We start from the raw sequence: 14,883 nt of genomic DNA on the forward strand, positions 1-14,883 counted from the left end.
AAAAGAAAAAACATCTTTCCTATATCTTAGTAATGTATTTGCCTATGAATAATATTTTAGAAATGTTTTACTTATATGTATATAATAAATATTTATTTGTAGTATTCTATATTTATTATATATATTATTTAGAGTATTTTAGAAATGTAGTTATTTCTTTAAATTATAGAGCTTTACCCAGTATTATGATTACTTCCTTAGATGAGTTCCTAGATTTGTAATTAAACCAGAGTATATATAACTTTTTAAAGGTTACTTGTATATTATCAATCTAATAACCTAACAATCAGCAAGTTTAATCAAGATCCCCTCACACTAGTGGTATTTGAGATGACTCTTTTTCTGTGTTTTACCCAATTTGGTATTTTTTTAAATTGCCATTTGATGGATAAAAATGACAGTGCATGTATTTTTTTTAAGATTTTATTTATTTGTTTGTTTAGTGAGGGGGGGGGGCAGAGGGCGAAGAAGAGAGAATCTCAAGCAGACTCCTCGCTGAGCTTGGAGCCCAACATAAGGCTTGATTTCATGACCCAGAGATGATTACTTGAGCCTAAATCAGGAGTCAGGCACTTAAACCAACTGAGCCATCTAGGCAGCCTGATATTGAATGTATTTTAAAATATATGTCTCTGTTATTTCATTTCCCTCTGTTTGTGAATATCATTTTTTATCATATTAAATAAAGCCACTTTGTATGCTTTATAGGTCACTCACTGCACAAGTGTACCTGGCTGAGTAGGCTAAGCCTCCCCGGACAAGAGGGTACTTTTCTAATTCTACCCAAGAGGCCATCTGGGCTATTAAGGGACTGATACTAGGTTTGCAATTTTATTATAAATAATTATTCTGTCTTCAAATCGCATAAGACAATGCCCAAGGCATGTATGGTATTTGCATATATTCCTATTTTTAAATTAACCCTCTAAATGCAATTCTCATACCCAGTTTCTTAGGTATTTAGATATCTTAACCAAACTGAAGTGCAAACAATCAACACCATCTCCCCCTTTGAAATCCAGGTTATTCAGCAAAGAAATGAAGAATGTGATCATACTCAATTTCTAATTGAGGAAAAAGAGTCAAAAGAAGAAGATTTTTATGAAGATCTTGATAGATTTGAAGAAAATGGTACCCAGGAATCACGCATCAGCCCATATACCTTCTGCAAAGCTTTTCCTTTTCACATAATATTTGACCGAGACCTAGTGGTTACTCAGTGTGGCAACGCCATATACAGAGTGCTTCCCCAGGTAAGACGACCTCGCACTTTCTTGAGGCCTGAAACTAAAGGCCATGGGGGGATATTGTTACCAAAAAAATGGCCATTTATTCATTCAACACATTGACTGTGTATTAGGTAATGTGCATCATATATATCACATGAATTCTTCAAAAGTGAGTTACATATATTTGAACATACTACAACTTTCCCTAGGACGGCTGGCTATTTGTTTATTTGTTTATTTTCGTTTTAGTCACTTACAGGATGGAAAACTAAGTGGGAATGCTGTTTTTTTTTTAAATGAAAACATGGGTGATTTTCCAGTAATAAGCATCTTTCACTCATTCATTCATTCATTCATTCATTCATTCATTCATTATATGCTGATTGGAATAGCTTTCAAAGTCAGCCATTGACATTTTCAGGGAAAAGAAGGGAATTTTACAAACGCTTAAGAGGTAAATGATAGATTCTCAGGGGGTTGAGCAGACTAAGCATCAAAGGACAACATTTGGGCTGATGGGCTGATGATGGGAATCTACATTTGACTTGCATTATCCAAACCCATTTGGAAAATCCTTTCTACTTCTCCCCTTGCCTGCCAACTTTTGAACTAGTACTCAACACATTTTGAGATACTTTCCACTTGTAGTTAAAGAGACTTATTCATTGAGCATTTGCCCGGATGGGCTCTGTTGTAAACCTCTACATCCAGAAGCAGGGTAGGGTACAGCGTGCCTCCTCTGCTGGCTCTGCCTCTCTCTCATTGTATGACCATGAGCACATTACTTCATCTTTCTTGGCCTATTTTCCCTGTATTACAATGTGAGCATGCAGGGTGCATAAAGAATATTCAGTCCAGTGTCTAAGCAATTATTAACTGTTACCTGTTATTATTATTAGTCGTCTCTTAACAAACTATGAGTGTTTGCTGGTGGTTTTGCTATTTAAATCTCATTTTAAGCCACAGGCATTTGAGATACCTCATACTACATTTGTAAAAGATCAATTTCTGGGGATCCCTGGGTGGCTCGGCGGTTTGGCGCCTGCCTTTGGCCCCAGGCACGGTCCTGGAGTCCTGGGATCGAGTCCCGCGTCGGGCTCCCTGCATGGAGCCTGCTTCTCCCTCTGCCTGTGTCTCTGCCTCTCTCTCTCTCTCTCTATGTCTATCATGAATAAATAAATAAATCTTTTTAAAAAAAGGATCAATTTCTATTCTTTCTTCTTTGAAAATGCTCCCCTTACTTACATTAGCTTATACTTGAATGTGTGAATACTCTGAGACTATATTAGGTTTTGTGTTCCTGCAGCATGGGACACCATTCCATCGCTGAGCGACATGGGTCAAGTAGGAGTCCATGGTTGAGGCAATTGCCCTACCAAATGACACTTTTCTATTTTTAAGTCTTCTTGAGTCGGCTGAATCTAATCTCAAATCCTAAGAATTATTTTGGCTAATCACATGTTCTCTCCTTTCATTGGCATTGTAGCTCCAGCCTGGGAACTGCAGCCTATTGTCTGTCTTCTCTCTCGTCCGTCCTCATATCGACATTAGTTTCCATGGGATCCTTTCACACATCAATACGGTTTTCGTATTGAGAAGCAAGGTAATCAAGATATTATTCCTTTCAATGTGAGTAAGGAAGGTTACTTAGAAGCATCTCTGTGGGAAAGTTAGCTAGTCCACCATTCTGTGATATGGAGAAGGTGTAGACAGATCCCAACTGAAACCTCAGAGGGAACCCTATTTCAAAGGCAATGCTAGTAGTTTCTTATTTGCCTGAGGGGCAGTGGAACTCCTAGCAACTGATCATAATTAACAAAAATAAGTTTTGAGACTGTCTTACTGGGACGGCTCAGTTTCACATAATAAAACAAACATCTTTTACTCCCTAAAGCTACCATCTGCTATTTTAGAAATCAGAACTGATAAATTTTTTTTAACTTCAACCAGAACCCTAATTTAATTCTTCCTTAAACTGTTATTCTGAATGTCTTTTTTGTGGTAGAATAAAAATGATAAAATATTCATTTAGTTGATTACTTAGGTAGTCCCCAGACCTCAGACTTGCTATTCTTTTGACTGAGACAGCAGAAGTGTCCTAGAGTACACCTGTTGTCCTCCTTGCAGCCCTTGCAAAGGTCTTACCAACACATACATTAGTGTTTGAAGCCACTCCCCACTGTTCTGTGAATGCAGGCGTGGGGAATGGAGATGCTTGGTTTATTTTTCCATAGAAATTAGTATTAGATATTCCAGCCATACTAGAAAATCAGAAATAAGATTCCTAGAGGCTTTAAACCGATACGCAAACAGTAGTATGGCTCTCGTCTTTCTGGGTTCAGAAGCTACTTTGCTTATGACCCGTTAGCATTTTGGTGAAATGCTTTTCCTGATCTTCTTGGTGCATTTATTCTCCCTTATGGTTTGGTGGGAAAGGAAGCCCGTGTATCCTTGTTTTTTTGTTGAATTGCTAGGTAGGGAGAAAGGTACTAGTTAACGGTTATGTCTTGCCTTTTCAAGGAAGGATTGTTGGACGTAGAGAAATTAGAATGTGAGGACGAGCTGACTGGAACTGAGATCAGCTGCTTGCGTCTCAAGGGTCAGATGATCTACTTACCTGAAGCAGATAGCATCCTCTTTCTGTGTTCACCAAGGTAATCATTTTTAGATTAATTACAATGGTTATAAGTACCCTCAGCTCACAGAGAAATTCAATAACATTCTATTTAATCATGTCTACATGTTCTAAGCGTAATTAGATTTTACAGCCCTTGTCTATACACTTCTCTATAACAAGGATAATTTCATTTGACATTTGTAATAAGCTCAGAAGAAATCAGGTATTCCGCTTGATTTGTCCTGTCTGAATCTGTTTGCGAGTGTTTATACCGTTAGATCATGGAAAAATCTAATCTGCAGGTAGCTAATTCTATAGTTTGATACCTTCCAAAGAGGTGTCACATAGGAAAGCAATTCCGTAGAGCATCTAATATGATGTCATGGATACATGGATATCTGGCACCGAGAAATTAGTTTTTAAAATTATTTCTGGATTTGAACAATTTTATATTGCACATATTTAGCCATTTTAATCTGGATTCACCATTCAATACATATTATTACATTGAAATTTATGTAGATTATGTTATTTATAATAAACATCGGAGGGAAGTAAAACTGGAGGATGCTGTTTTTTCTAATTTGACAGAACACTTTACTGAAGGACACAGGGGAACTCAGAATAACAAAAATATATCTAACTTTACTTAGAAATATAGAAAAAAAGTAACTGGAACTTGTTAGGTGATATTTTGTATATTTATAACTTTGTATAACTGAAACATGTTATTTAGTAACATACTCCATAAAGCATGTTTTGGTGAGCTTTTGGCTAAAAATTTAAAGTCCACCATGAACCACGATCAGTTTTCCTTTAAAGATAATGCCTCGAAGCACCTGATGGCTCAATGGTTGAACCTCTGCTTTCAGCTCAGGGAGTGATCCCAGGACCCTGGGATCGAGTCCCACCTCAGGACCCCGCAGGGAGCCTGCTTGTCCCTCTGTGTCTCTGCCTCTCTCTGTGTGTCCCTCGTGAATAGAATCTTTAAAAAGAAAAGAAAAATAAAGATAGTGGCTTAAAATTTCTGAAAAACATAATAAACCTTGTAACAACTTCTTTAATGCACTATTAAAAACTATAAGACAATATTTTCTGAGAATATGTATCATGAAAATAGAAGAGACAAAATTAGAGAATATAAACAAACTATATTTTCTAATTCATCACTTGCACTGATCTGACTATATTTTCATGTGCCGTCAATAGTGTTTGTTTTTTCTGTCTCTTTTCAAGTTGAGCTTTAGTGGAATGGCAGCTTTTCAGTAGGGACCATTTCTATTCATAGAAATAAAGGTCTCTTTGGAAGCAGAAGCAGAAGCAGAAAATTTGGAGTCTTTTTGTTCATTGCCATATGTGGAAATTGGTCACGTCGTGACACACTCACAGCTTATCCTACGGTACCTGTTCATGTGCATAGAAGATTTGTACTCACATGACATCTCCTAAAAGCAGTTTTACCTGTAATGTAAATAACTTCAAAATGAGTAGTTTAACTTTAGAAAAAAATATGTTAATAGTTCATTAAAATTATAAGAAACATTTTTAAAAAGTGAGACGCAATTTGATTATTTCCTAACTCAGTGTCAGTATTTTTAGCCACTTTCATTTTCGGCTCATAATCTCTTTTTTCTCTGCTCAAGGGCAGGTCTTGTGTACCATTTGGCCGAGGACTTGGCCTCTTTTCAAATGGGTCTATTCTGAAAGTGAGCTGTAACGTACATATGCATTTTAACAAAATCTAAAGAGACCATAGTGGTTCATTAGTAAACTCTTTGATTATTTTATTTTTCAGTATTGATATGCTAATTTTTGCTTTGATTTGTGGACATTTCTCCTGAGAACGTATAACAAGGAGACATTTTATCAATCCAAAACTCTTCTGTGAAGTCACAACTCATTATGTCATTTTAGAGAAATTCTTATTGTGCACGCCCAGAAGTAATTACCTTGTATTTAAAGAATCCAAACCAATAACATAACCTTAGGACATTTTAACCAAAAGGTAAACTTCAAAAGCAATCACTTACCAGATTATTGCTGAATCAATAAATATTAGCGTGCTATTCTAAAAATAATTTAGGTAAAAAAAATAGGTTACAGAGGCACATAAAATCTAGCAAGGTTAAATAATGTTTCAAAAATGAGAAAAGTGGAACACCTGGGTGGCTCAGCGGTTGAGCATCTGCCTTTGGCTCAGGGTGTGATCCTGGAGACCCGGGATCGGGTCCCACATCCGGCTCCCTGCTTCTCCCTCTGCCTGTGTCTCTGCCTCTCTCTCTGTGTCTCTCATGAATAAATAAATAAAATCTTTAAAAGAAAAATGAGAAAAGTTTTAATGAAAACAAGAGTAGTAGAAGTTAGAACCAGAAGGAAGAGTAGTAAATAAAATACACATCAAAAAGTCAAAAATACAAGGCGCCTGGGTGGCTCAGTTGATTAAGTGTCTGCCTTCAACTCAGGTCATGATCCTTGGGTCCTGGGATGGAGTCCTGCCTTGGGCTTCTTGCAGCGGGGAGCCTGCTTCTCCCTTTCCCTTTGACCCCCCCCCCCCCCCGCTTGTGCCCTCTCAGGATCTCTTTCACATAAATAAAATCTTATTCTTAAAAAAAGTCATAAATACATAAAATACATGTGAAAGAAAGGTCATAAATCTGATTGTACACTTTTAGTCTAAAAGGGGAAAGTAACCAGTTACAAAAGTCAAAGAATCCACAAGGCAAAAATAAACTAGTTTCTCAAAAGAAGCACTATTATCCGTTACAGAGGGTAAAATTTTTTTTCTTTATCTCTTTATAATGAGGGGAAAATGTGATAGCAGTGAATAACAGCCTTGTGTTACGGACCTAAGCAGGTTGCACAGGACAAGTTTCTATCTTGCAGTTTAGGATGATGGCATCAAAAAGTGTGATTTTTGGGATCCCTGGGTGGCTCAGCGGTTTAGCGCCACCTTCGGCCTAGGGCATGATCCTGGGATGGATTCCCACATCCCTGCATGGAGCCTGCTCCTCCCTCTGCCTGTGTCTCTGCCTCTCTCTGTGTGTCTCTCATGAATAAATAAATAAAATCTTTAAAAAAAAGTGTGATTTTTGATGACATAGGCAATACCTATGTCGAATTCAATGCTATTTGATAGATTTTTAAATACATAAAAGAATAAAGTAATATTTTTCATGTGACTCTCCAAATTTTCGTGTCTTTAGCCTGACCTATTGAATGGTAGGAACTGAATGGTAGGAGATGACAGGCTTACACTCCTTGACAGTTACTGGGCTCGGGATTATCGTGTAGACAAGCTGGCACTGATTTTTGCCTCACTTCCCTGTGTAACAGTGTGATGAATCTGGATGATCTGACACGGAGAGGTCTGTATCTGAGCGACATCCCCCTGCACGATGCCACGCGTGACCTCGTTCTTTTGGGGGAGCAATTCAGAGAGGAATACAAACTGACTCAAGAACTGGAAATCCTCACAGACCGGCTGCAGCTCACGTTAAGAGCCTTGGAAGATGAAAAGAAAAAGACAGACACGTAAGAATGTAACCTTGTGGTGAAGGAAGGGCATCGTGTGGTGTGTGTCCACTATAGTTAAGTCTGATAAGCAGACTAAAAAGGCACGGGGCCTGTAGGAGCTCTGGAGTAGGCAATACAATCTACATCCCTTAAAAAGAAATCATGCGTACAGAAATGCATCCGTCTTAATGATAGTGGAAATCTGTCTTCTGTTTTCACCAACCAAGTTGAATGAACAGATGCTGAAATATCTCTCTCTGAAAATCAGTGTCTTTAAAGTTGAACAATCCATTCCTTCCCTCCTTCATATGAAGGCTGTGTGCTGGGGCTGGCTGGATTCTCAGGGTTACATTGGCCATTGCCTTTTAAAAGATATCTTGGAGTTGGATTATTATTATTCTAGGGCTTGACCGATATGAACCGGACAGATTTTGATGTCATCCGTAATCACAATTACATCTATAATGACCCAGGTTTACAAAAATAGCAAAATCTGAGGCACCTGGTTGGTGCAGGCAGTTAAGTGTTGGGACTCATGGTTTCGGCTCAGGTTGTGATCTCAGGTTCATGAGAGGGAGCCCTGCATCAGGCTCTGTGCTCAGCATGGACTCTGCTTCAAAGACTCTCTTTCTCCTTCTGCCCCTCACCTTTTACTCGGTTGAGTCATAGGAAGTTCTTCCTGTACGTTTTCCTCATGGAAAGGGAAGATGTGAAGGGTGTGTGGTCTCTCTCGCACTCTCAAATATATAAATAAATCTTTACAAAAAACACATCAGTTAACTATTTATTAACAATGGGGATGACATAGAAAAGGCCGTTTAATGCCTATCTTTATCCATAGCTTCTTAATTCACTTGTCTTGACTTTTGTATAAAGAAGCTCAAAGCTATGTTTAGCTGCTCTCATCCCTTTCCTTGTGGCCCTAAATGGACCCCTTAATCTATCCAGGCATTTTGCAGATTTCAGAAAGTGTAGAGGGCAGCCAGCTCAAATTCCTCCCTCTGCTTGAAAAACAATTCAGATGGTATGTTTTACCTGTAGGTGGTACAACTTCATCCCTGAAAATAACACATTGTATGAAGTCTGCAAGGTTAAACTTCGCAGGTATACCCCGTGGCTGTGGGGAAGAAAAAGGCAGAGAGGCATCACTTGTTCCCCTGGGTCCTCACCCCAAGAGACATCGGTCGGCCTCATTTCTGCTTCTCTCTTGTCAGTTCCTCGGCCATCATCCCCTTCCTGTTGTGCTTAGCACCCTTGCCCCTCAGTATAATCCCTGAAGCCATCAGAGTAATCTCTGTAGTGTCTATAGAAATACAGTCTTTCCTTGCCTAGCCCAGTCTTTGTCCATTTTATCAATTTCTTCCATGGAAGAATGAGGTTGAATGAGACTAGAGAGAAATCTACTTCTTTTAATATAATTTACACAAATTCAGGTAGCCTTCTTACTCCTAAGAGATAAACAAGGTCCTGATATTAGGCTGCTCAGACGGTGTTTTAGGTGCTAATGATGACAGCTTTCCTACTGTGATGCCATAACCGTGGGTCAGAATCAGGACTACAGATGAAGACTTTGACTTCCAATTGCCAGGCTTCCCCCAATGCCTATTTGTTTGTTTGGCTTATTTCCATTTTGTTTGGCTTGGTTTGGATTTGGAGATGTTGTATGTCATTAAAACAAATAAATGGTGGTATTTTTGATACCTGCCTCACACATATGGGTAATAATGGGTGTCCTGTACGAAAACCAGGTTTCTGCAGTGTGCATCACCTCAAACTCTGTGAAGTGGGCAGTAGGAGCCCTGAGGCGATGCCCAGCATTTCTTACTGTGGCTTTCCCCCCTTCCCACCGAATAGGTTGCTTTATTCTGTCCTCCCTCCATCTGTTGCCAATGAGCTGAGACACAAACGCCCCGTGCCTGCCAAAAGATATGACAATGTGACCATCCTCTTCAGTGGCATTGTGGGCTTCAATGCTTTCTGCAGCAAGCATGCATCCGGAGAAGGGGCCATGAAGATTGTAAACCTCCTCAATGACCTCTACACCAGATTTGACACACTGACCGACTCTCGGAAAAATCCATTCGTTTATAAGGCAAGTCCAGGTCATACCCTAAGGCGGTGCTCTTCAGAGTCAGAATTTTGAGATCCTAGGCTCAGAGGGTCCGTTCTCTGAGGGTAGCCCTACAGCCTCCACGCAGTCACTGTTTAAAATTTGCTTAAGTAATTAGCTCTTGTTATAAAACTTTCCCTTGCTTGTAACCAAGAGAAATAGAACCGATGATTCCCTAGTTAAAATGAGATGTTCAGCAAATATTATTTGCACTTACATTAATGAATTTGCACCCGTTGTTTATCACACATAATATAAACATAGTATTCATTTTAGTGCTCTGCAGGAGACAGTTTTACCGAAATATATAAATGCTTTGCATAGTAAAGAAGTCAGAGAGCATGAGAAGGGTGCTGGGGACTCAGATTTGCTTTTAGATAACACTGACTTGAAGATAAACATTTATAAGGCATTTCTGCTCTTTGTTTCAATTAAAAAACAAATATTACATTGGAAAAATGGAGTCAGAGCATTTTTGCTTCATAAAAGCAAGAATGTTAACTACACCATCTCCAGGCATCTGGAGTAACAGGCGTGCCACAAGGACTATTTATAGTGTTCTTCTGAGATACAATATAATGCTTTGTGAGCACATCAAAATATAAATGGTTAATGAGCATGACAAATCACTGGACTTTGGGCAGTGGCTCTTGTGCCGTAAATCATCATTATTTTAGGGAGATTTTGATAATCAATTGTTCTATTGAATGATAAGGGTATCTGAGGTGAGAAACCAGGCATTACTAGGGAGAAAATAATGCTGTGTCTGTACCTGCCTGCAATCAAAGACCTCAAGTGCCATGTGTGTAAATTTCAAATAATCACAAGATTTCACCTTGTTGGAGTTGAATGTGTTAGAATTTTAAAAGAATTCAGAGAAGGAAAGTTGAAAGCTACTCGTGGCTTTGCAAGAACATTATATTTATGGGTAGCAAATGAAATGGTAATGTTTATTCTAACCAATGAACACGTAAATTGTATGTGCTGTGTTAGGTGGAGACAGTTGGTGACAAGTACATGACAGTGAGTGGTTTACCAGAGCCATGCATCCACCATGCACGATCCATTTGCCACCTGGCCTTGGACATGATGGAAATTGCTGGCCAGGTTCAAGTCGATGGCGAATCTGTTCAGGTTGGTAAATAAAACAGATATTATAATAGTAGTAGTAGACCTCTGTGGACAACTGACTCACATTTTCTACCCAGCAATCACTAATTATGTATAAGGAAAGACACCTTGAGGGCAAAGACAATAATCTTTTTCAAACCCATTGTATTACATTTTTTTTCATAGAAATGGGAAATCTGTCCACCTGTTTGAAATTACCTGTCTGTTCTATATACTGAAGTCATGAGGATGAGATAAAACTTCCTGTCCTTTCTGATTTATTTTTTAAAATCTGTTCCCTGTGTCTCATATAAGTTGCCAGATCCACATCTTTGAGATCTTCAGACTGAGAAAAATGTTTCCTTGGAAAACAGATTTTGTGAGGGTTTTTTTTATTTTCATGAATATACTTGGAGTTCTATTTTATAAGTACGCTGCAGTACACTTGGAGTTCTTTTAGCGAATCCTTATGATTTTTATATGGTGACTCTACATTCTGTAATATAAAGTAATCAAAAATAATTATTTCGGTGATCGAACTTACTGAAACAAAGTTTTGATTTCTGCAGATAACAATAGGGATACACACTGGAGAGGTAGTTACTGGTGTCATAGGGCAGAGGATGCCTCGGTATTGCCTTTTCGGAAATACCGTTAACCTCACAAGCAGAACGGAAACCACTGGAGAAAAAGGAAAAATAAATGTATCTGAATATACATACAGGTAAGAAAACATGTCTGATTTGCAAGAAAAATGTGTCTTTACGTGTGGTTTAACTCGCAGTGTTTTTAAACAGCCATCACTTATGCTCTTAGGATTGTTTCTTTCTTATTTGAGAAGAATGGACTATTATTCCCACTTTTAATGATTTCAGACCACCTTAGGAATTCCCTGTATGACCGTTCTTACTAAAACCTTGCATTACCTTTAAATACAACTTTACTGTGGGTCGATCATTATTGTGTTGAGCTCTAATTTCATGCTCATGTCACTTTCTCCATACAACCATATTCCATACGTCTCTCCCTGTTCCCTGTCCCCTGTCTTTTAGATGTCTTATGACACCAGAAAATTCAGATCCGCAGTTCCATTTGGAGCACAGAGGCCCCGTGTCCATGAAGGGCAAAAAAGAACCAATGCAAGTTTGGTTTCTATCCAGAAAAAATACAGGAACAGAGGTATGACTAATCAGCATGTAATTCCTCTTTTTTAAAGGCAGAATATGAATAGAGAGAGCTAAAGATAAATAAATAAATAAATTAATTAATTAATTAAACAAACAAATAAATAAATAAAGCTAAATTATGATCGCTGAAAATATGTTTCATTGGAAAAGAATTCTTGCTTACAAACATGAACTCTCCAGTAAAGCAGCGGAAATACTGAAACATTAATGAGCCAGTTAGAACAATAAAAAGTTCTTAGGGGATACTTTATGGTTGCCAGCTTTTGTCCTCTAATGAAATTAAAGCCAAAAGGACCAGATGGGGAAGACCTGTTGGTTGCTCTTCCTCCATGATCTGGCTCGAACACAGCTGAGGCGAGAGGGCTGTGAGGGCCTCCCCGGCCTCTTCCCTTGGCTCCTTAAGCTCTTCCGAGATCACCATCTGGGCAGAGTCAGGACCACAATTTATGAGAAGTTTCTTAATCACGGAGCTTCAGATCCTCCGAAGGGCCACGCGAGCTCCCTGTGGGATGTTTGGCAATTTTTAGATGCCCTAGTCCCTCGTGCATTTTTCCTAGAAAGGAGTGACTTAGAATGTTCCCGAACCTAAAGGATTGCATAGGGGAGCCTCCGGTTCGTGCTAATGCCATGGTCATGCTCCAGTTGGGACACATGTGCTAGAGTAGACCTCAGACACTGGCCCTCTGCACCGGATCCCCACTCGCACTGGCTTGTCCACACCAAGGTTATGCCCACTGGGATCCCAAGCACAGTGCTCTGCTTCAGGAGCCAGTTTGATACTGTGTCCCCCTATTGATGTGCTGGTTCCTTAGAGGGGTGAGACTAACTGATTATATTTCTTTTTTCCGTATGTATACATGCCCTGAAAATGCCGGTACAGCATAAGTCCTAAAAGGAATGGAATGCCAAGTTTTAAAATATTTATCTTTATCTTCCTTCTGCTCTTTTTAAATAATTTACTTGTGGGGTTGGCATGCTTACAGATGTTCTTCGGATAAGTTAAACTCTACCTCAAGTGTTGCTCATTTTAGGTGGGTGGCCCTGTTTCACCCAGAATTATGGTGGGAAGACAGAAAAACAGATATGAATGCCAATCACATTTTTGTGTAAAAAGCAAAAAAAAAAGAGAATATTTGGGGGGATACTACAAGCTTTATTACCCCTGAAAATGAATCCCTGTTTATTCCACTCTTCAAAGGAAACAACACAGGATGATAATTGAATGTTAGACTGTGGGACGAAGAGGACTGCAGTATGGGCTCCAGTTGTCCCTTGTCACACGCCAAGCCTGGGAGCAATTAGTCCCTGTGGATAGATTTCGCTTTGTCCTTCGCGGTTACCCCAAGCCTTTCTCCTAGGTATAGCTTTCATGATTCATTACTCAACCTTAGCACTGCTTCTGATTATTTTCAAGGTTTAGTATGTTACCTGAAATTTGGCTTTAGATGTGAATGATGTGAGCTTCATGCGTCTTAAGTTCTACCACAAGCGTTGCCGAGCATGGTAATCTGCAAGTGGTAGGCACCCAATAAGTATTTGTTGAATTTAATTAAATGACACAGAACAGTATTTGGTCCTGTGTATATATCATATCATGGCTTACCAAGTCTGTTTGGTGTTCGATGTATATGTACATGTATATTTTAATGACTATAATGACACATAACAAAATTTATATCGTGTTGGTGTACATCATTATAGAAATCGTTTTCTACAGGAGTGAATTCTGTTTTAGGAAAAAATGCAATTTATTTTCAGATTCCCAAAATAAGAATGAATATGCCATACTAAGAAAATAGTGACTATTTTGAATTGTGCTAGTTTTCCTTCAAAAATGTAGGGTGCATATTTCTGTTACTAAAATCTTTGGTGGCTCACTCAAATTATGTGGCATTATAATATCCTCTAAAACTCTGTTGTTTGTATTAAATCTTATTAACCACATGCAGCTGTTATAAAAAAAGCTGTACTGTTTCACACTGAGCTATTACATTAGCTTGGGATAAATGTTAGGCGCTCTGACCACATCCAAGAATAAAATTGAAGACACTGCTGGGATACTCCTGAAAGAGCCATTTCTGGCTTTTTATTTCCAGTAATGAGCTTCTTTTTCTTTGCTTGGAAAAATGTGATTATAACCAGGCCATCATGTTCAGAAAAGTTACTTTAATTTTGACGTAGACTGCATTCCTATTGGAATAATTGGCCTATCGCTCTTAAATATATCTGATAATTTATTTATACCTACCTTTATAAAATATAGTGCAACTACTTTTGTGTAAAAATGTTTGTCTTTAAATTTAGCATTCTGTATCAGCACATCTGTATATGTATAAATGTTCCACATTCATGTGTAAGAGAATCTTCAATAAATTATTTTTTCCACTTGTCATCAGTTTGTATTTCAACAAAAATAATATTAATGTTATTACTGGCCATATTATTACTGTCATTTTTAGAAGCACATTGCATAATCTCCCCGATTCTGCACTTTATTATTATTATTTTTTTGATTCTGCACTTTAAATTAATTTTGATTCACTCTTGTTAATACCGTTGATTGGCTCCTCTTGGATAGGCTTATCCTCAAACACTGTTTTTCTTTAGTACCAACAAGGTGGCAGAAGCAAGACTATAGACCTAGAGGGACAGATTCACAGATCAAGAGGAAATGACATCAGCCCTTGAGGACCTGTCTTTTAGGAGTGAAAGACATATGCAAATCATTAAAATACGTGATATTTGTAGTGATACAAAGCATAGCTAATGGGGCACCTGGTGGCTCAGTGGTTGAGCGTCTGCCTTTGGCTCAGGTCGCAATCCCAGGATTCTGGGATCGAGTCCTGCATCGGGCTCCCTGCAAGGAGCCTGCTTCTCCCTCTATGTCTCTACCTCTCTCTGTGTCTCTCATGAATAAATAAATAAAATCTTTTAAAAAACAACATAGTTAAGATACTGAAAGAATACCTTAGAAAATGAGAAAGGAGAGGATGAAGGTAGGATGGGAATAGGAGTCAGCAGCCAGATCGGGGACGGTTTTATGGGGGTCTCGTTTGAAGATGAATTAATACCATGGAAACAAGGCTCCAGGCCAAGTTCAGCAGCCTGTGCTCAGGG

The 14,883-nt window shown here is 38.6% G+C and overlaps 1 protein-coding gene across 2 annotated transcripts in view; it reads left to right on the forward strand.

The window, feature by feature from the left end:
* Nucleotides 1-14,158, forward strand: part of GUCY1B1 (guanylate cyclase 1 soluble subunit beta 1) — a 51,110-nt gene extending 36,952 nt beyond the window's left edge. For both annotated transcript variants that reach the window (XM_072724909.1, XM_072724910.1), the window contains exons 6-14: nucleotides 1,023-1,253; nucleotides 2,716-2,832; nucleotides 3,750-3,883; nucleotides 7,180-7,377; nucleotides 9,214-9,451; nucleotides 10,463-10,603; nucleotides 11,149-11,303; nucleotides 11,632-11,758; nucleotides 12,965-14,158. In XM_072724909.1, coding sequence (XP_072581010.1) covers nucleotides 1,023-1,253; nucleotides 2,716-2,832; nucleotides 3,750-3,883; nucleotides 7,180-7,377; nucleotides 9,214-9,451; nucleotides 10,463-10,603; nucleotides 11,149-11,303; nucleotides 11,632-11,758; nucleotides 12,965-12,988 — 1,365 coding nt within the window. In that variant the 3' untranslated portion in view covers nucleotides 12,989-14,158. The remainder of the gene's footprint in view (nucleotides 1-1,022; nucleotides 1,254-2,715; nucleotides 2,833-3,749; nucleotides 3,884-7,179; nucleotides 7,378-9,213; nucleotides 9,452-10,462; nucleotides 10,604-11,148; nucleotides 11,304-11,631; nucleotides 11,759-12,964) is intronic.
* Nucleotides 14,159-14,883: the final 725 nt, after the last annotated feature.

The sequence above is a fragment of the Vulpes vulpes genome, chromosome 10 (genome assembly GCF_048418805.1).
Source record: "Vulpes vulpes isolate BD-2025 chromosome 10, VulVul3, whole genome shotgun sequence".
Lineage (NCBI taxonomy): Eukaryota > Metazoa > Chordata > Mammalia > Carnivora > Canidae > Vulpes > Vulpes vulpes.